This window comes from Orycteropus afer, unplaced genomic scaffold (genome assembly GCF_000298275.1).
Source record: "Orycteropus afer afer isolate SDZICR_OR568_19922 unplaced genomic scaffold, OryAfe1.0 scaffold00026, whole genome shotgun sequence".
Classification (NCBI taxonomy): Eukaryota; Metazoa; Chordata; class Mammalia; order Tubulidentata; family Orycteropodidae; genus Orycteropus; species Orycteropus afer.
In genome coordinates, this window is record NW_006921613.1 from 8354736 (window position 1) to 8376841 (window position 22106).

The 22106-nt window shown below is 36.6% G+C and overlaps 1 protein-coding gene across 1 annotated transcript in view; it reads left to right on the forward strand.

Annotated features, from left to right (window-relative positions):
• The first annotated feature begins 10318 nt into the window (after positions 1-10318).
• Positions 10319-22106, forward strand: part of GABPB1 (GA binding protein transcription factor subunit beta 1) — a 37501-nt gene continuing 25713 nt past the window's right edge. The window contains exons 1-5 of the mRNA XM_007935184.2: positions 10319-10426; positions 13186-13353; positions 14549-14743; positions 15889-16036; positions 16488-16601. Coding sequence (XP_007933375.1) covers positions 10319-10426; positions 13186-13353; positions 14549-14743; positions 15889-16036; positions 16488-16601 — 733 coding nt within the window. The remainder of the gene's footprint in view (positions 10427-13185; positions 13354-14548; positions 14744-15888; positions 16037-16487; positions 16602-22106) is intronic.

The window sequence follows — 22106 nt, forward strand, 5'->3', positions numbered from 1 at the left end:
CCAATAGAGCCTGGTGGAACCACTGAGATTATGGCCCCTAACTGCCCTTCAGGTCTGGAATTGAACCCACACCTGTGGCTTCTAGCCAAGCAAAAGACAGGCATATGAGTTGAACATTTACCTGAGGTAGATACACTCCTTGGAGAGAACAATCATGGGAAAAAGAAGGGCTGCGTATGCACCGGGAGACAGCTCAGGGGGCAGGAGTGCATGGACAGATGGACACGGGGAAGAGGTAATTATTGGGAGGAAGTGGGAGGGGAGCTGTTGCATTGTGATAAATTGTGGTCAGTGTCATGAAACAAAGTGTATGTGAACTGCTGTATGGAAAGTGAATTTGCTCTGTAAATTTTCACCCAAATCACAATAAAAAAACAAAAAACAAGGCTTTAAGAATTGGTGGAATACCAATTGAGCTGTTTTAGCAAATGGATGCAACACTGGCAGGGTTCACTTATTTATGCCAAAAAATTTGGAAGACAACTACCTGGCCAGCCAACTGGAAGAGATCCATATTTGTACCCATTCCAAAGAAAGGTGATCTAACAGAATGTGGAAATTACCAAACAATATCATTAATATCAAACACAAGTAAAATTTTGTTTGAGTTAATTACAAAACAGTTGCAGCATTACATCAAAAGCAAACTGCCAGAAATTCAAGCCAGCTTCAGAAAAGGACATGGAACAAGGAATATCATTGATGATGTCATGTGGATCTTGGCTGAAAGCAGAGAATATCAGAATGATGTTTACCTGTGTTTTATTGACTATGCACAGGCATTCAACGGTGTGAATCATAACTAATTATGGATAACATTGTGAAGAATGGGTATTTCAGAACCTTAATTGTGCTTATGAGGTACCTGTACAGAAACCAAGAGGCAGATGTTGAAACAAAACAAGAGAATACTATATGGTTTAAAATCTGGAAAGGTGTGCATCAGCTTTGTATCCTTTCACCATACTTATTCAATCTGTATGCTGAGTGAATAATCCGAGAAGCTGGGCTATATGAAACATAACACAGCATCAGGATTAGAGGAAGACTCATTAACTGTCTGCTTTATGCAGATGATACAACCTTGCTTGCTGAAAGCAAAGAGGACTTGAAGCACTTACTGATGAAGATGGAAGACAACAGCCTTCAGTGGATTACACCTCAACATAAAGAAAACAAAACTTCTGACAACTGGACCAGTAAGCAACATCATGGTAAACAGAGAAAATGTTGAAGTGGTCAGGGATTTAACTTTGGATCCACAATCAGTGCCCATGAAAGCAGCAGTTAGGAAATAAAGCAAAGTATTGCATTGGGTAAATCTGCTGTGAAACATCTCTTTAAAGCGTTATAGAGCAGAGATGCCACTTAGCGAACTAAGTTGCACCTAACTCAGGGCATGGTATTTCCAGTTACCTCATATGTGTGTGAAAGCTGGACAGTGAATAAAGAAGATGGAAAATGAATTGATGCATTTGAATTATGGTATTGGTAAAGAGTATTGAATATACTGTGGACTGCTAGAAGAATAAACAAATGTTTCTTGGAAGAAGGACAGGCAGAATGCTCTTTAGAAGTAAGGATGGTGAGACTTTGTCTCACATACTTGGAAGGACTAGTCCTTGGAGAAGGATACCATGCTTGATAAAGTAGAGGATCAGTGAAAAAGAAGAAAATCCTCAACGAAATGGATTGACACAATGGCTGTATCAATGGGCTCAAACAGCAATGTTTGTAAGGGTGGTGCAAGACTGGGCAGTGCTTTGTTCTGTTGTATATACTGTCACTGTGAGTCAGAACTGACTTGATGGAACCTAACAACAACACAATTATATTGACAAGAAAATTAAAATACTTTTTACAGAGAAAATTTATTTTCCATACATCAATTTATGTACACCTTGTCTCATGACATAGATTGCAATTTCCCACAGTGCAACAGCTCTCTTTACACTTCCTCCCCATAGTTACCTCTTCCCTGTGTCCTTCCCTCCCATGAACCCCTGCCCCTTGAGCTGTCTCCCTGTGCATTCATAGCCCTTCTGTTCTCCCATGATTAATCTCTCCAAGGAGTGTTTCTGCCTAATGTAAATGTTTAGCTTACATGCCTGTTTTTTGTTTGACTGGAAGCCACAGGAGTGGGTTCAATTCCAGACCTGAAGGGCAGCTAGGGGCCAAAGTCAGGGGTTCTACCAGGCTCTATCAGACCAACAAACCTGGTCCCCCCCCTTTTTTTTTTTAAATTATTTTGAGTTCCACATTGTTGTTCTACTCTATCTCAGATCTTCTATATAGATCCCCCATCTGAGTGGTTGACGGTGGTAGCTGGGCACCATCTAGTTCTTCTGGTCTTATAGTCATATGGGCTGGGGATCTCATGGTATATCAGCCCCTTGGACTAATTGTTTCCATGTGTCTTTGGTTTCCTTCATTCTTCTTTGTTCTGAACAAGGAGCGACCCATTGTTGCATGTAGATATCCACTTGTAAGCTTTTAAAATCCAGTTGCTACTTGCCAAAGTAGGATGTAGAACAATGTTTTTGTGTAGTAGGTTATGCCAGTTGAGCTTGATGTCCCCTGTGACCATGGTCCCGAGCCCACAGGACCAACTACTCACTCCCTCCGGGTAGCTGGCTGTGGCCAAGAAGTGATTACAACCTTGTCCCTTGTCAGCTCTCTTGTATCTGGAAATTCTTACAGTACATACAAATACACTTGTAGAAACATTGTTTGCCAACCCTATATATGGTCAGGGGCACAATCTCCCCTGCATAGACATACCTAATCATTCAGCCTGTCTACCCCATCTATCCATCTGTAGATCAATGTTTGCCGTCACTGACAACACAGTACTGTATGTGCGAAAGGGTTCATCTTTGTTGTCTGTACCTTCTATGCATCTCTCTATGTCTTCCTCAAGAAAATTAGAATACTTTTGATTTTGATAATCATGTGTATTTTTCCATTGACTTTTCAATCTTATATGGTCCATTGTTACCTTTTTATAATAAATATTTTTTATTGCTCCTTCTCCTTACTTGTAATGAAAATTAGCTGATATTATCTATAAACATAATCTAAAAAATTCAATGTAATGTAACTTTAATATAAAAAGAAATGGAAGAATTTGAGGTTCATTAACATTGTGGAAAAATAGATTTGTTTACGTGTTAAGTTCTCCGCTTAGATATATTTAGTGGAATCTTTGAAAGTCATCCATAATATGTAGTTCTTTGCCATATAGGATTGTTCTCTGCATTACAGGACCTATAGTATCCCTGGCATTTGCTCATTAAGTTCTAGTAGCGCCTCCTTCCTCTTCCCCCCCATCTAAAAAAATCAGAAACCCATAGCTGTGTATTCAGTTCCAACTCATAGCAGCCCTACAGTACAGAGTAGAAGTGTGCTGTAGGAATTCCAGGCTGTTAATCTTTGTGGGGGAGTTCTGGTGGCTTGGTGCCTAAGGCATTTGACAGCTAACCAGAAGGCTGGCAGTTCAAAACCACCAGCCACTCCTCAGAAGGAAGACTGGGCAATCTACTTTCGTAGAGACACTGCTTTAGAAACCCAGGGAGGAGTCTGCTTTGGAAACCAAAGGAGGAGTCACGCAATGAGCCCAGTCAACTCGACGGCAGTGAGTTTTAATCTTTATGGAAGCAAACTGCCATATTTTTCTGCCATAGTTAGCACCGAGCGCTTTAACCACTGTACCACTAGCTGTGTGCGGGGCCCCCCCCATCCCCAAAATACTTCTCTCTAAATATATCCATGGAATATATCCAGGGAGCTCTGGTGGCGTAGTGCTTAAGGCATTTGACTGCTAACTAGAAGGCTGGCAGTTCAAACCCACCAGCCATTCCTCCGAAGGAAGATTGGGCAATCTATTACCATAGAAATACTACCTTGGAAACCCAAGGAGAGGTCTCTATGAGTCGAATTGACTCGACTGCTGTGAGGTTTTTTTTTTTAATATATATCCAGAGGTTCCTCTAGGGAGCAGTATTGCTCCCTAGGTGGTAGTGTTACCATTGAGAACCACTGATTTAAGTTTCTAGCTACATTAATCTTAATGGCAGTGTTCCATGTGGAATTTTAAAATCAAAATGACTTTAAGTATATTCCAGGCCCTTAAATACGATGTTTCAGCGGTTAAGACAGTTTCAGGATTATGGCAAAAGTTGATTTGTTCAAATACTTCGGTTCTTAAGTTTATTTTTAGTCCCTGATACCCTGCATTGTTTTAAAATTTTTTCCACTCTTCCTGTTTAGTCACTCAGGAGTATATAACTTTCTCTGATGTCATCACTTCCTTGACAGTCATATGATGTTATTCCCTTAAACACAGTTTTTGAATTAGGAAGATAATATAGTAACATTACATAAAATTTATAAAATGGAGGTAATATTTTTCATGATCATACCATCCTAATGATTGTTAATATTTTTTCAGTGTTCTGTTCTTTACATGCATGTTTGAACATTCAAAAATTAGTTTTGCATCTTAAATTTTCACTTAATGTGGCATAAATATTTTATATTGCTATCTTGTCAGAAGGGACCAGTCTCTAGAGAAGGATATCATGCTTAGAAAAGTAGAGCATCAGCAAAAAAAGGGAAACTCCTCAACAAGAAAGTATCAGTTTTGCCTCATCCTTGACTGCAACAGGAATTACTTTGAAATTACTCACTTTACATTTATTTATATATCAAGCTGAACCCTTTTTACACTTGTGAGTTACTACTGTTTCCTCTTTTGTTAAGTGTATGGTTATGTCCTTTGACTAGATTTTTGATGTTTTATTTTTTACCCTTTTCATTTTGAGTCATACCTTTTATATAATTAAAATATTATTATTTCTTCCAGTCATTTTTGTTGCAAACATTTTCCCTTTCTGTCTCTTGATTAATTTTATTTATAAGACTTGATAATTATCACTTCTATAGTAGATGATATCAAAGAAAAGACTTGGGATAGAGAGTCAAGAAATCAGTCACAGGAGGAGACATTTATAATACATACATCTGACAAAAGACTCATGTCCAGAGTATATATAAGAATACTTAACAAATAAAAAAAAAAGAGCAGACAGCCCAATTTCAAAAAATGGGGAAAAAAACATAAATAAGCTCTACATAAAAGATACCCAGAGGTCTAAACTATCTAGCAGTATATGTTCTGAATGAATGCAAATTGAGTTTACTACCTGTGTAAAACATGTAAAAGCATGTTTAAAATGGACTAAAATATACTACTGATCGTGAAGATGGTACAGATTGGACTACATGTTGTATTATGCATAAGGTTGCCAGGAGTCAGGCAGACTCGGCAGCAGATAACAGCAACAACATGTAAAACATATTTTGAAATACCGGTTTCATATTTAAGATACCACACTTAATTTTAAAGCCAGATTTATATTAAATTATGGGCATCCAGAGTACAGACACTGTTAGTGTGCTACTTTAGATTTTATAGTATTTCTGTGGGAAAGAGTTCAGTTTCTTTTTGCCTTATCCTGCCTTTGCTAGGACGTTAATATTGCAGGTTCTTTGCCTATTGATCATGACATTTTTACTGTGCAGATTCTCATATTCTGTAGTGAAAACCTGACATCAGAGATCAGTAATCTGTTTGTATCTTAATCTCTTTAGCAAGATAAAGGACTGTCTTGGGATTCAAGGACTCCACCAAGGTACAAATTTGAGAGAACAGGAGGAAAAGAAAAGGAACTGAGAAATTCAAAGATGAAAATATTACAAATGTCACACACACAAACAACTTACACAGAAACCACAAGTGCCATGTGATTGTTTTTCTTATTCTTCACCATAGGATTTAATATGAAATGTTTTTATCTTACAAATGGAACAGGTCTTAAAAGTTCTTTCCTGTTTTGTAACAAGTACCTGTCAGGGACATAGATAATCTTACCTCATGGTGAAGCTCCCAGTATTAGCTTCTTTTCCTGCTTACTCATGCTAAGCCTGGTTGCTCTCTAGTGTATCCAATAAAAAAAATAGAGAAATCTAACTACAGTTCTGTGTGCTTTCAAGGACGTCTTTTCTTATGATGACCACTTTTATATTCCCTAACATCCTTCTTATTAGGTGGTACATTTTATTCCTTCTATTCCTTCCTGTCACAGAAAGCACCATTTGTCAACTTCCTTCTCAGTCACATACTTATGTCCCCTCCTTGGGTAATACCTGTTCATATGAGATTGGGATGCTCTAATCAACTCAACATTCTTCTCTCGTAACTTATTTTCCCCTTGACTACTTATCTTTCAAAGAGAATGTACTTTTCGGGGGACAATTCATACCCCAGGCACATTTTTTTCATGTATAAATCTAAGAGGTTCCATATATTTCCCTTTTATAGCCCTCAAATTTTACTTGTTTGCCTACCTATATATCATTGTGTAGTCTTGAAGCTGAATAGTCTTTCTAGATTTGGAAACTTTGTCCTTTGAATTTGAACACACAGAAAACACAACCTTGCTTGCTGAAAGGAGCAAGGACTTGAAGCAGTTACTGATGAAGATCAAAGACTATAGTGTTTAGTATGGATTACACTCTGCATAAAGAATACAAAAAATCCTTACTACTGTTGCTTATGATCATTAAGCAACATCATGATAAATGGAGAAGAAATTGAGATTGGCAATGAGTTATTTTTACTTGGATCCACAGTCAACACCCATGGAAGCAGTAGTCAAGAAATAAATGATGTATTGCATTGGACAGATCTGCATTGGATGCTTTAAAGATCTCTTTAAAGTGTTAAAGAGCAAAGATGTCACATCGAGGACTAAGATGCACCAGACCCAAGCCATGGTATTTTCATTCACCTCTGATGCATGTAAAAGCTGGACAGTGAAGAAGACTGAAGAAGAATTAATGCTTTTGAATTATGGCATTTGTGAAGAATATTGAATATACCATGGATTGCCAGAAGAACAAACAAATTTATATTTGAAGAAGTATGACCAGAATGCTCCTTAAGTATGAGGATGGTGAGACTTTGTTCTCTCATACTTTGGATGTGTTATCAGGAGAAACCAGTCCCTGGAAAAGAACATCATGCTCAGTAAAGTAGAGGGTCGGTGAAAAAGAAGATCCTAAATGAGATGGATTGACCCAGTGGCTATAGCAATGGCCTCAAACATAGCAAAATTATGAGGATGGCACAGGACCTGGCTGTTTTGTTTTGTTGTGTTGTATAGGGCCTCTATGAGTTGAAACCAACTTGGTGGCACCTAACAACAATATATTAAAATCTTTCATCACCTGTGACTCCTGTGATTATATATAATTTTTATAACACATATTTCTGTATTTCTCATTCAAGATATATATTGTGTATATATATATATATATACACACACACACACACACACACACACACTAAGCTTGGAATTAGCTTTTTCAGGTAGCTTGAATTCAAGGTACTGTATAATATAAATTCACTGCTTCCTAATCTTTGGAATTGCTATTGTAAGTTTGATCCCATGTAGATAGATCTTAAAAAGAGCACAATGCTTAAGGCAGACATTGTTGTTTATTTATTTTTACTGTGATTTGAGTGAAAGTTTACAGAGCAAATTCATTTTCCATATAACCGTTCATATACATTTGGCTTCATGATATTGATTGTAATTCCCATAATGTAACAGCTCTCTTCTCAGTTTCTTTCTGTGGTTATCCTTTCCCCGTCTCTTCCTTTCCTGTGCATTCCTGCCATCTGAGCTATCTCCTTGTGTAAATACTGCCCTTCTGGTGTCCCATGGTTGATTGGTCTAGGGACTGTACCTGCCTGGTATAAATGTTGACCTTATACACTTGTCTATTGTTTGGCTGGAAGCCATGGAAATGAGTTTAATTCAAGGTCCAAAGGGTGACTAGGGGCCGTAGTCTTCACCAGTCTCCATCAGGCCAGTAAGCCTGCTCTTTTTTTTTTTATGATTTTGAGCTTCGTTCCATAGTTTTTTCCCACTTTATCCAAGATCTCCTATTTTGATCCTTTTCCAAGAGTTTGGCAGTGATAGCCAGGTACCATCTGGTTCTTCAGGGCTCAGGGTCTTGTAGGCTGAGATTCGCATGGTCCACCAGTCCCTTGGACCAATTATTTCCATGCATCTTTGGTTTTCTTCATTCTACTTTGCTCTGGATGAGGAGAGACCATTTGTTGCATCTGAGATGACCGCTTCTAAGCCTTTAAGACTCTAGTCACTACTCACCAAAGTAGGATGTAGAACAGTGTTTTTGTGTAATATATTATGCCACTTGAGCTTGATGTCATGGTCCTGAACCCATGGGTGTGATGACTCATTCCCTCAAGGTGTTCAACTGTGGCTAAGAAGTTACTATAACCTTGCTGCATGAAGGGCAGACATTCTTTATGAGTTAAGCTAAACTGTTGTTTAGTTTTAAGAAGACTTTAGGGGACATTTGTGGTTTAAGGTTTAAAGATTATCTCAGGGCAGTAGTTTCAGCCAGTCTCCATGGCTCCAGAAAGACTGAATTCCATGGCTATTGTAATTCTTTTCTGCATTTCCCTCCTTTTGATAAGGATTCTTCTACAGAATCTTTCATCAAAATGTTCAGTAATGGTTGCCGTGCACCATCTGGTCTCATGGCAGAGGAGGAGTTGTTCATGAAGGCAGCTAGCCACACATCCATTTCCTCCTCTTATTCTTGACTTTCCTTCTTCATCTGTTGCTCTAGGTGAATAGAGAACAACTGTGCCTTGGATAGCTGCTTGCAAGTTTTTAAGACTTCAGGCACTACACAGTGAACTAGGAGGTAGAACAGAAGTACTTAATATTTTATTAGGCGAATTAACTGGGGTTCCCCATGAACCTATGATCCTTGATCTCCAACTAAAGAACCAAATTCTATGAGATATTTGGTTATGCCATTAGCAGCCTTAGCAGCTATTCTTTCTTTCTTTCTTTCTTTTTTTTTTTTAATTTTTGTAAATATATCATCACACAGCTTTTGCCAGTTCAACTTTTTGCAGTTGTGCAGCTTATTGACAGCACTTAATATAATTGGCTGTGCAGCCCTACCCTTAATCAATGTGATTTTCAACTACCATAAACCAAAACTCAGTACTGTATAAGCAGTGACCCCCTCTTACACCCTTCCTTCTGCCCTTGTAACCACTAAGAAACTTTGGTCCCTATATATTTGCCAGCATAGTGCCTAAGCCATTTGACTGCTACCCAGAGGGCTAGCAGTTCAAACCCACTAGGCACTCCTCAGAAGGAAGATTGGGCAATCTACTTACGTAATGATACTGCCTTGGAAACCCAAGGAGAGGTCGCTATGAGTCAGATCCGACTCAATGGCGATGAATTTGTTTTTTTGGTTTTTGTGTCTTTTTATATAAACGGGGTCATGAAGTTTTGTCCTTTTGTGATTGACTTATTTTAGTCAGCGCAATATCTTCAAGCTCCATCCTTATTGTAGCATGTACCAAGACTTCATTTCTCTTACTGGCTAAGTAGTATTCCATTGTATGTATGTACCACGTTTGTTTATACATCCATCCATTGATTGGCACTTTCTAGCTTTTTAGTGATAATACCATTAGATTCTCTTTTCAGTATTTTCTTGGAATGTGAATTGTGCTGTCTCTAGAAGAACTTAAATGGACATTGCATATACCAAACCAAACCAAACTCACTGCTGTCAAGTAGATCCCGACTCATAGCAACCCCTCTTTGGGTTTCCAAGGCATATCCCTATGGAAGTAGATTGCCTAGTCTTCCTTCCCAGGAGTGGCTAGTGGGTTTGAACCACCGGCCTTCTGGTTAGCAGTCAAATGCCTTAAGCACTATGCCACCAGAGGTGAAAAATTCTTATGTCAAGATTCTGAACACATTTGGCAAAAAAAGTTATAGCAGATATAGTTTAATTTGCATTAGTGAAGGAGAACAGTATCTTGTACCTTATTTCTGTATACCTTTATGAGAAATGTTATTGTTACAACTCTTCCAGTGAAAACAATTAGTTGCTTTTTAGACCAGCTTTTCTTTTCTACTTACCTCTTCTTTGCTACCTACCCGTTCCTATTTTTAGAAAATTCAAACTAATTTTACTATTCTGTATAAAACTTAAATGATAAAGGCACATCTACTCCAAAAATCCAGATAGAAATTGCTTTTGTGTGATCTGTAGTTTTAGATTAATCATGCCACAACTTTTTGAAGGGATAATTAAGAAATGACTTATTAATAAAGATGGGGGGAAAGTTCATGTCATAACATATAAATGGAGATGTTGATGTTAAGTTCATCTATATTTTGTTTAGATGTCCCTGGTAGATTTGGGAAAGAAGCTTTTAGAAGCCGCACGAGCAGGTCAAGATGATGAAGTTCGTATTTTGATGGCAAATGGAGCTCCTTTTACTACAGACTGGGTAAAGAATTACTTTAATATTATAGTTTTTTTTTTCCCCTTCTCATTTCAGAGTTTTTCCATAGTAATTTAGTCAATATTTCATTTATAAGTGGGAAAAAATTATTTTTTTTCAAATTTGTTATTTTAGAATTATAGCTGTCTTTTAAAATTAATGGTTTTCTTTCTTTTCTCTATCTCTCTCTTTTTTTTTTTTTCTTTTTAAATTGAACAGCCTTATCCATAAATTCTTTTCGCAAAGAATTTCTCTTTTAGACTGTGGAGTACAATGTAATTGTTTGGGATTTATTTTACAGGTCTTACAAATAGCACAGGTGGAGTTTATAATTTAGAAAATAATAAAGATTGAGGTTAGTGTTATGACTGCTCATAAAAGGGTGAAAAATTGTGTTACAATTGATACTTATAAAACCATCGCAAACATGACCAAGTAGGAAGAAAGGTAAGAATGAGTTCTTAGTAACTATAAAAGTCAATTTAGTGAGGAAGACAGAAAACACATCTGTTTAATTTTGATATTAAATCAAGAAAGAAGCTTGGGTAATATGGAATGCTAGGGATTTGTATTAACCTTTCCATTGATAACAAGTAAAAATTCTAGATTTTATTTGTTAATTTGGCTATTTAGTCTTTTTTAAAATTTGTCATTAAAAACAATAGTTTTGTTATGAAGAATTTCAAACATACGTAATTTTTAATTATTAACACTGTTTATTATAAGGCCATGGTAGTGGTTTCACAGGAGTTTACCTTATTTTTCTTTCAGGTACGTATATTATATTTTCAACAACTAAAAAGGGGAAGGGAAAGAAAGGAAAAAAATACAAAATAGACTATATCACATGAAACAAAAGTCTTGGTTGCTGAAAAGACTATTTACTTTCATTAAGTATTAGAATTTAAGAGTGTAGAAAAGGCTATTTATGGAAAAATGCAAGTAGCCATGGAGAAAGGAAGAATTGTTCAAGAATCTTTTTTAATCTTGTAGAATGACTCTCTCTTAAAAATGTAAGATTTTAAAATAACGACAAGATAAGTTATTCCTGGGGTAAGTGATTTCCATTTTGCCACATACTGAGAGATGTTATAGCACATGCCTGGGTTTTACTTGTGTGACTTCAGGCAAATTGCTAACCTCTTTTGCCTTAGGTTTTTGCCCTACCAAATAAGGATTGTATCATATGAGGAAATACAATGAATTAATATGTGTAAAAGTCTTAGAAAAGTACTCAGAAAACTTTGTTGTTGTTGTTATGTGCCATCAAGTCGGCCCCAACTCATAGCGACCCCTCCTTGGGTTGCCAAGGCAGTATCACTACGGAAGTAGATTGCCCAGTCTTCCCTCCGAGGAGTGGCTGGTGGGTTTGAACCTCCAGCCTTCTGGTTAACAGTCAAGTGCCTTAGGCACTATGCTACCAGAGCTTAGTTGCTATTTTTACGGTGATAGCAGATTTTATGTTCTGTGTGAAATATCTTTGGTTCTTTGGAGCATCAGTAACTTGGTAATCAGAGTTATAGGGACTTTTTATGCCTCTCAGTACATGTAATATAACTTAATTCTAATTTTCACCTATAAAAAGTTATGTCTCTGATATGACTGTCCCTTCCCTTACATTGGGAGTCGTCTGGGTGGCGCACATGGTTAAGAGCTCAGCTGCTAACTGGTAGGTTGACTGTTCAAGTCCGCTCAGAAGCCTGTTGATCTGTTCCCAAAAAATCAGCCATTGATAACCCTATGGAGCACAGTTCTACTCTGACACACTTGGGGTCATCATGAGGCAGAATTGACTTGACAGTAACTGTTTTAGTTTTTCTATCCATATTTTAATACTTCCCCTTTTATAAATTGTGCATGTAGAGTCAATTTAGTGGGCAGACCATATGGAACCAATTTCAGGAGAACTTGGCTGTTTTTTCTGCCCTGACTTACTTTTGGCAAATGTACCTAAGATTGTGCCCTTGAAAAACGACTGTGTGAGTTCCTTTTGAAAAGATAAGTAAGATACTTTATTTTTTAAGTCCTACAAAACAGTTCTGATCCATTAAATGTAGAAATGTGCCCTATTACATTTATTTGATAGGAATTTTATAGATGAAAAGAAGTTAATATAGCAAGTTTATTTGATTGGTTGAAGGAAAACATTTCAATACTCAGAAAAGTATCTCAAATCCTAATGATCTAAATTAATTTTTTACACCTATTTATGATGAAGAAATAACAAAGAAAGCAAGTCATAGCATTTTTTCACTGAAAAGTGTATGAGAATTTTTAAAGACAGGCATATGAGCTGAACCTTTACAATAGGTAGATACACTCCTTGGAGAGATCAATTGTGGGAGAATAGAAGGGCTCTGTATGCACAGGGAGACAGTTCGGTGGGGCAGGAGTACATGGGAGGGAAGGACACAGGAAGAGGAGGTAACTATGGGAAGGAAGTGGGAAGAGAGCTGTTGCGTTGTGGGAAATTGCAGTCAATGTCATGAGATGAAGTGTATATGAGCTGCTGTATGGAAAATGAATTTGCTCTGTAAACTTTCATCCAGATCACAGTAAAAATTAAAAAGAAAAAAGTATATGAGAATTCTTAAAGGCCCCTATGAAGATGTTGCATAAATGAAGTTATTTCAAGCTTTGAGTTACTATGGAAACAGATAATATGAAATACTGTGCTTTTTTTGTAAACATAAAAAAACAAAATAATAAGTAGTAGTAGAGGTGTATTAAAAATGACTACATTTTTTTTTTTCCCTGTGGCATAGCTGGGAACTTCTCCACTTCATCTGGCAGCACAATACGGGCATTATTCCACCACAGAGGTGCTACTCCGAGCTGGTGTAAGTAGGGATGCCAGAACCAAAGTGGACCGGACACCATTACATATGGCAGCTTCAGAGGGCCATGCCAGCATAGTAGAGGTGTTGCTTAAGGTATTTGTTTTCTTTTTACTCTCTGCTTTTGAAAGTAAGCTCCTAAAGTTTTTGTGGTTGTATAAAAGGAAGAAGAAAGCTAGTTTTACTGAATGCCTACTTAGTATTTTACTTTTGTGATTTCATTTTTTAAATATGTATAAATCTATCAAATGAAAGTTACCTTAAAGTTTTCCTTTGTGAAGGAAAAAATTCTTTTAGGTATAATCTTGGTTGAGTCAACAATTGATTTGTTAGACCTTGAGCTACGCTATGGTAAGGGACTATAGCTTTGCCTTCTGCCCTTTTAATGTACTAAAATACATTGTTAAAATGCTCATGGAAGGTAATATTAGGGCTGAATGATAAACAGATGATGATTTTTCTTTAATAATGCCAAAGCATTATATAGAAAATTTTTAAATAGAGAGTGATAGATTTAGACATGATTTTTGAGCTGACTTTTTTTTTTTTTTTTTAAATCCTGGACTCTAGATCAGTGCTATCCAAAAGAAATACATTATAAGCCACAAGTGAAAGTCATACATAATTCTAAATTTTCTAGCAACTGCATTTACAGAAGTAAAAAGTACCTTTAGCATTGTATATTATTTAGCCCAATATATACAAAGTATTAGCATTTCAACATAATTAGTACAAAAATTATTACTGAGGTATTAAGTCTTTGAAATCCAATGTGTATTTATGCTTACAGCACATCTTTATTTGGACTGTTATATTTTAGGTACTTAATAACCACATGTGTCTAGTGACTACCATATTGGACAGCAAACGTCTACATAGCTCCCTTTTAATTGTTTGTATTGCACTGGTTTTGAAAGCAAAGATATTTTTGTGTAAATGAGGAAGTAGGTAACAAGCTCCTATGATAGCAATAAAGAACGGTTTGGAGGCATGCTTATAGTTTTTCTTCCCTTCTGATGCCTTTTTAGTCCTTCATACCATAGCTGGGTGACTGAAAAAAAATTTGCTGCCTTTCTGTGAAATTAGAAGGAAATTAGAAAAGTCGGCATGATAGAAAAATAGTGATGGATGGTGGTGATTCCTGGAACTTATGGATTATTTAAAACAAAAAAATTGGAGTTGATTATGTTGGTATTAAATTTTTCCTTTAAAGCTTAGTGACTAGTATTTTCATATCATGAATTCATTGTATTTCATATTTTGTCAATCTTATTTGGAAATATTATTGCAGCATGGTGCTGATGTTAATGCAAAAGACATGCTAAAGATGACAGCTCTACATTGGGCCACAGAACACAATCATCCAGCAGTGGTGGAACTTTTAATCAAATATGGTGCTGATGTACACACACAAAGTAAATTTTGTAAAACCGCATTTGATATTTCAATAGACAATGGGAATGAAGATTTAGCAGAGATACTACAGGTAACTTTTGGCTTTTAATTTAAGAAAATCAACACAAGGAAGCTTTTATTTATGGTTCTCTGTCTTGTGGAAGATTTGACCTATTTAACTTGTAGCTTTTGATTTTGGACTTGGTAATTTTGAACAGGCCTTTTTGTCTTTGACTTCCTCTTTGTTCATTACTGCTTAAGCTCCTCATTATATGACCACAATCTTTTAATGTATCATCAGAAGATTAGATAAAGTGATCACTCTATGGTTTAAGTTCCTGAATTCCTCTTATAGATAATTTATTCTGTTGGTTATTTTGTTGCATATTTTGATACCAGATGAGTTTTTCAAAATCTAGTATGCTTCCATTAATTTTTTTTAATGCAACTGTAATAATGTCCATCAAATGAATGATGTAGTCTTATTCATTTGTTTCTTTTCTTTTTTTTTTTTTTGTTTTAATCATTCTTAAAAGTTTCTTTGCAGGCATAGTTACTTCTGGTTTTTAGCAGGTTTTTCTAGTAACCAACATTATTTCTCTTTGCTTTAGTTAGACAACATTGATGTAAATTATCTTCTTAAGTTGCTGCCTTCTCTTGCCTATCTTCTTGTTACCTTTTCCAGTAGAACTCTTCCTCTCCCAGAACATTTGGCTCCATTGAATGTCAGCTAATTATTTAAAAAATGTTCTATGTTCAGGAAAATGAATTTTGTCGTGCCTCTTCTCATTCTCTTACTTCTAGAAGTACACTTTGGGGACCAGAGTTAAGATGGGGAACTCTAATTGGGAAGGTCATGCTTTATATATATGCTATATAATGCTGAATGTAGTAGAGAGGAAATAGGTTGATAATTATATTTCTGTAGCCACAGGGCAGCAGAATATCTTTCAGTGTCCAGTATGTCTCTATTCTTTATAGCCTTTTCAGATACTTATTTCTCTTCTCATAGAATTTTGCTGCTTTACCTAATAGAGGAATTTGGGATGTGAATTAATAACTACAGTTTAGCACAACACTCTCAGTAGACCACAAACAAAGGTTGTCATTTTGTATTGTGCGATTCCTCTTAAATTAGACAATGTTCTCTTTTATATGTGTTTGTACTGCATTGGGAATCTGTGCCTATATGTGCTGGTTTTAGTTCTGAAACCATTGTGATGATTTTTCCTCTAGATTGCAATGCAGAACCAAATCAACACAAACCCAGAGAGTCCTGACACTGTGACGATACATGCTGCAACACCACAGTTTATCATTGGACCTGGAGGGGTGGTGAACCTAACAGGTCTGGTATCTTCAGAAAATTCATCCAAGGCAACAGGTATTGAGATGCATAGAGGATAGCTGTTGGATAGTTGTTATGCTTTAGTAGGTATTCGTCCTTTTAAGAAAGGACTGTTGGAGAATGAGGGTAAGATCATATTAGGCATTTTGGTTTTCTTTGGTATCAATGGAAAAAACAAATTTTTATGAGAAAATAAAGATAATATTGCAAGCACAATACAATATTATCTTTCAAAACCTAATCCTCGGAAGGAAGATGGGGCAATCTACTTCTGTAGTGATACTGCCTTGGAAACCCAAGGAGGGGTCGCTATGAGTCGGGTCTGACTCGATGGCACACAACAACAACAAACAACAAATGCTATCCAAGCTTGTCTTTTATAAAACTATCCAAACTTCATTTAAGAGTTAAAATAAAATAGAATACCAGAAATAGGCATTCGATTAAGTGCCTTAAAAGTTCACATCTGTTTTTTCTTTTCTTATAGATGAAACGGGTGTCTCTGCAGTTCAGTTTGGAAACTCATCTACATCAGTATTAGCTACATTAGCTGCCTTAGCTGAAGCATCTGCTCCCTTGTCCAATTCTTCAGAAACTCCCGGTTAGTAAACCAAGTCAAATGTATACATGAAATGTTACAGATTCAAATACTTCCCAAGGCCAGGAGAGTTTAAAAGGCTAAAGTGGACAAGGTTGAGATTATATTGGGTGAAGAGAATAAGGCAGTGCAGGGATCCATACGCTGCTTACCTCTTAGAGTTATGTGCCTGGTGAGGTCATTTTCTCTTTTTTCACAAAAATCTGAATTTTAAAAGAATATTAAATCTTGATATTAAATGTTGACAGCTAATTGAAATTAACAAACTTGTGTGATTCACGGAAAAGATATCTGTGTGCCCAATTTGGTCCTTTGTTTTACCAGTTTGTGACCTTTTGTATAAAGTAGATAAATATATATGAAATTGCTTTTTTATAACTTTTAATTTTTGTCAGTTGAAGCACATGGAATCTTAGTGAGTGACAGAACCAGGAAAAATAGCATACCAAAACCACCATTAAAGGGAGATCTGTTGTTAAATGATGACAAAAACAGTATTAATTAACTAATATTAATTAATAGCTAGTATAGATAGGGTTTTCCTTTATACTTAACTAAAATACTTATTAAAAAAATTATTTTATTGTGGTAAAGTATATATAACATAAAGTTTGCCATTTTAACCATTTAAAGTATACAATTCAGAGGTATTAATTACATTGACAGGGTTGTATAACCATCACCACTATTTTCCAAACTGTTTCATCACTCCAAATAGGAACTTTGTACCCGTTAAGCGTTAATTCCCCATTCCTCTCTCTACCTCTAATAACCTCTAATGTACTTTCTTTCTCTACAGATTTGCATATTGTCTGGTTTATTTCACTCAGCATAATGGTTTCAGAGTATGTAACATTTCATAGAATGTTACAGAGCTTCATTTTACTTTATGGTTGAATAATAAATATTCCATTTTATGTATATACCACTTTTGTTTATCCATTCATCTGTTGATAAACACACACTTGTGTTATTTCCACCTTTTTGCTATTGTAAATAATCCTTCAATGAACATTGGTATATATGTATTGAGTCCCAGTTTTCAATTCTTTTGAGTATATTCCTAGTAGTGGAATTGCTGCATCATATGGGAGTTTTGTATAAAACTTCTTGAGGAACCATTAAACTGTTTTCCATAGTGGCTGTGCCATTTTACATTCCAACTAATAATACCCATGGGTTCCAATTTCTCTACATCCTTGCCAATACTTGTTATTTTTTCTTTCTTTTCTTTTGATAATAGCCATCCTAATGAGTGTGCAGTGATCTCTTGTTTTGGTTTTGATTTATATACTTGAAATGACTAATGATGTTGCACATCTTTTCATGTGCTTATTGGTCATTTGTGTATCTTCTCTTGAGAAATGTCTATTTAAGTTCTTTGCCCTTTTTTAATTGAGTTGTCTTTTTGTTGTTAAGTTGTAGGAGTTCTTTAAGTATTCTAGATAGTAAACCCTTACCAGATACCTAGTTTCGGATAGTTCCCATTCAGTAGATTGTCTTTTTATTTTCTTGAAAATGTTCTTTGATGCACAGAACTTTTTAATTTTGATAAAGTTCTGTTTATCTAATTTTCTCTTTTGTTGCTTGTCTTTCTGATATCATTTCTAAGAATCCATTGCTAAGTCTAAGGCCATGAAGATTTATCTCTCTGTTTTCTTCTAAGAATTTTATGGTATTAGCTCTTACCTGTAGTTAGGTCATTGATCCATTTTGAGTTAATTTTTGTATATGATATGAGGTAAGTGTCTAACTTCATTCTTTTTTGTGTTAAAATATGGTTGTTCTAGTACCATTTGTTGAAAAGACTTTTCTTTCCCCCTTGAATGGACTTGGCATCCTTGATAAAAATCAATTGGCTACACACAGATGTACTCTCAATACTATTCCATTGGGCTAGATGTTTATCCTTATGCCAATACCACACTCTTACGTTATTGTAGCTTTATATAGTATGTTCTAAAATCAGGAAGTATGAGTTCTTCAGCTTTGTTCTTTTTTTCAAGATTGTGTTAGCTATTCAGGACTCCTTGCAATTCTATATGTATTTGAAGATTGGCTTTTCCATTTCTGCAAAAACAACTCTTGGGATTTTGTTGAATCTGTAGATCGCTTTGGGTAGTTTTTGACATGTTGATGGTATTAAGCCTTCCAGTCCATGAGCATTGGATATCTTTCCATTTATTTAGGTTCTCTTTAATTTCTTTCAAGGAGGCCTGATGGCACAATGGATAAGCATTCAGCTGCTCACTGAAAGATTGGTGGTTTAAACCCACCAACCAGTCTATAGGAGAAAGATATGGCAGTTTGCTTCTGTAAAGAGTGCAGCCTTAGAAACCCTGTGCGGCAGTTCTACTCATAGGTTGCTATGAGTTGGAATCTATTCAGTGGCAATGAGTTTGGTTTTTAGAATTTTAATCTACCCTTTGGGGGGCGGGGGCATATAGATGTTTCTGAAATTGAGAGGCCTGTGCAAATATAGAGGTATTCTCACCTCTTCTGGTAATGTTGTCAGAAGGAACCATTCCCTGGAGAAGGATATCATGCTTGGTAAAGTGGAGGGTCAGCAAAAAAGGGGAAGACCCTCATTGAGATGGATTGACACTGGCTGCAGCAGTGAGCTCAGGTGTAGCAAGGATTGTGAGGTTGGGGCATGGCCAGACACTGTTTTGTTCTGTTGTACGTAGGGTCTCTATGAGTCAGAGCTGGCTCAGTGGCACCTATCAATACAAAGAGATCAAGGCATAGGATATAAAACAGCATGTCAATATAATGATGTACGTTACTGCTATTGGCCAAAAGTGGTTTTGGACATCTTACGTGTGATAAAGCTGAGGCATGCATAGGCATATCAAAGAAAACTTTTTTATTGGTTCCTATTTGGTTAAGCTTTTAAATTTTTTGCCTTTAATAAAATTACATATCCCTGATAATTAAACAGATTTTCTGGAAAGTAGCTGAAAGTTTGACATTTAGACATTTGACTCCATGATTTGGTCACACTAACTTTTCCAGTTTCCACTTTTGAAAATGTTATGGTATAAGCTGAGAGAGTTAGTAATTTCCATTGACTTTTATTGCATGTGATTTACAGTCTTCTATGAGCACAATAGTTTTCCATCTCAGTGCTATATCATAGTGGAGTCATTTTAAAGATATTTAAGAGCTTGAATTACGTTAAAGTTCAGATGAGTATGTTGCCACTGATGTAAATTCAGATCTGAGATGTGTTGCCAAATAAGGAAAATATCTTCTCAAAGGCAAAGATAAATATGCCGCAGATTATGCCTATGCCTCTTGGCTGTCCAGTTTCTTTAAATATCAATTATCAGACTCATACTCAATTTAGGGAAAGAAAAAAAATTTCCTCCAGCATCTAGGGCTAGGGAAATAAATAATAAGACTCTCGTTTTACATATGATGAAATTGAGGTATATGAAGGCTACATAATTTTCCCAAAGTCATATGGCTAGTAAGTGGTGAAAGGGGGCTTGTGCTCAAGGTTTGACCGATTCCCAAGTAGTATGTCTGGGACCACTATAATAAACTGTCTTCTCTATGCACTTCCTTCAGGTGATTTGTAGGTTGGTCTCTTTAGAATGTTTATAATTTGATTTGTGATAGAAATAAATATTTGTGTAATTATCATTTTGGCTTATACCAAGGAAAAGGATCATCACCTTTTTACTTCTGGGGTGTGCTTCTTTCCATCTGAATCTGTGCTTGTTCTAATAACAAGCAGAGTGTTGGTAAGTGTTCTGCTACTCTTTTGCCTTTTAAAATGATTGTATACTAAAATACAATGTAAGAACTGTCAGTACCCATAATTATTACTGTATGTATTCTTTTACCATCTTGCTGCTACAATAAACACTTCTGAATACCAAATACCTAGACTGTAGTAGCAGGTGAATTGCATTTTTGATTAGGGCTGGCTGAGTGGGTGGCATGGTCCTACATGCAGAGAGAAGGCCCTAGTGATAGTCTAGAGTACTGGTCCTTTTCACTTGGAAACTATGAGTTTAAATGGTACTTTCAGGCTTAAATTAGGACCATCTTTGACATATAAAACAAATTTTAATGTTAGTCCAATAAGAACCTGATAAAGGAAATTAACCTATTATAATGCTTTTGTTATAAAGCTTCGTTTTTTTTCTTGATGTTACAAGCAAATATAACTGCAAGATGCTAATGCTTGATCATTAGTATATCTCCTTGGGTTGCTCCCTTACTAGACTTTTTTATGAAGGAAGGTTGGGCAATCCTACTTCCGTAGTGATACTGCCTCGGAAACCCAAGGAGGGGTCGCTATGAGTCGGGGCCGACTCGACGGCACATAACACATAACATTTCCAATTTTATTTTTTCCTCATAAACCTTTTTATTTTTCCAACTATGTAACTCCTTCTTGTTGTTGTTATGTGCCGTCGAGTCAGACCCAACTCATAGCGACCCCTTCTTGGGTTGCCGAGGCAGTATCACTACGGAAGTAGATTGCCCATCTTCCTTCCGAGGAGCGGCTGGTGAGTTTGAACCATCAGCCTTTTGGTTAGCAGTCAAGTGCCTTAAGCGCTATGCTACCAGTATTGCGGATTAGGATTAAGAAGCTCTAGCCTCGGAAACCCAAGGAGGGGGTCGCTATGAGTCGGGGCTAACTCGACGGCACATAACAACAACAACAACAGTGCTATAGTGGTGAAGACATTTAGCTGCCAACCAAAAGATCAGTGGTTTGAACCCACCAGCTGCTCTATGGAAGAAAGATGGGGCAGTCTGCTTCCACAAAGATTCACAGCCTTGGAAACCCAATAGCAGTTGCCATGAGTCAGAATTGACTCAATGGCAATAAATTTGGTTTGGATTAGGATTATGGCAAAGAGATAGTAAGAACTGAATAGACCAATATGACAGCATTGAGGATGAGAAAGACATAGAGAGGAACATGGGAGGTATAGACGTCAAATATGAACCCTTTTGCACATATAGTACTGTGTTGTCAATGAAGGCAAACATGGATATATGGGTGGATAGATGGGTGGACAGGTTGTATGATTAGGTATGTCTATGAAATGGGGAGTGTATCCAAGAACATATATAGGGTTGGCAGAAAGTGGTCCTACAAGTTTATGTGAATGATCAGAATTCCCAGGTGTATAGTAGAGCTGACAAGGGGCAAGTTTATGGTCACTGCTTGGTCACAGCCAGCTACCCAGAGACACCAAGTAGTTGAACCTGCGGGCTTGGGACCATAGTCGCAGGGGACATCAAGCTCATTTGGCATAACATGCTATACAAAACATTGTTCCACCTCCTACCTTAGTGAGTAGCAACTGGGATCTTAAAAGCTAGAAAGCTGCCATCTAGATGCAACGATGGGTCTCTCCTCATCCAGAGCAAAGAAGAATGAAGGAAACCAAAATTCATGGAAACAATTAGTCCTAGCGACTGATACACCATCTGATCTGCAGCCTATACGACTATGAGACCAGAAGAACTAGATGGTGCCTA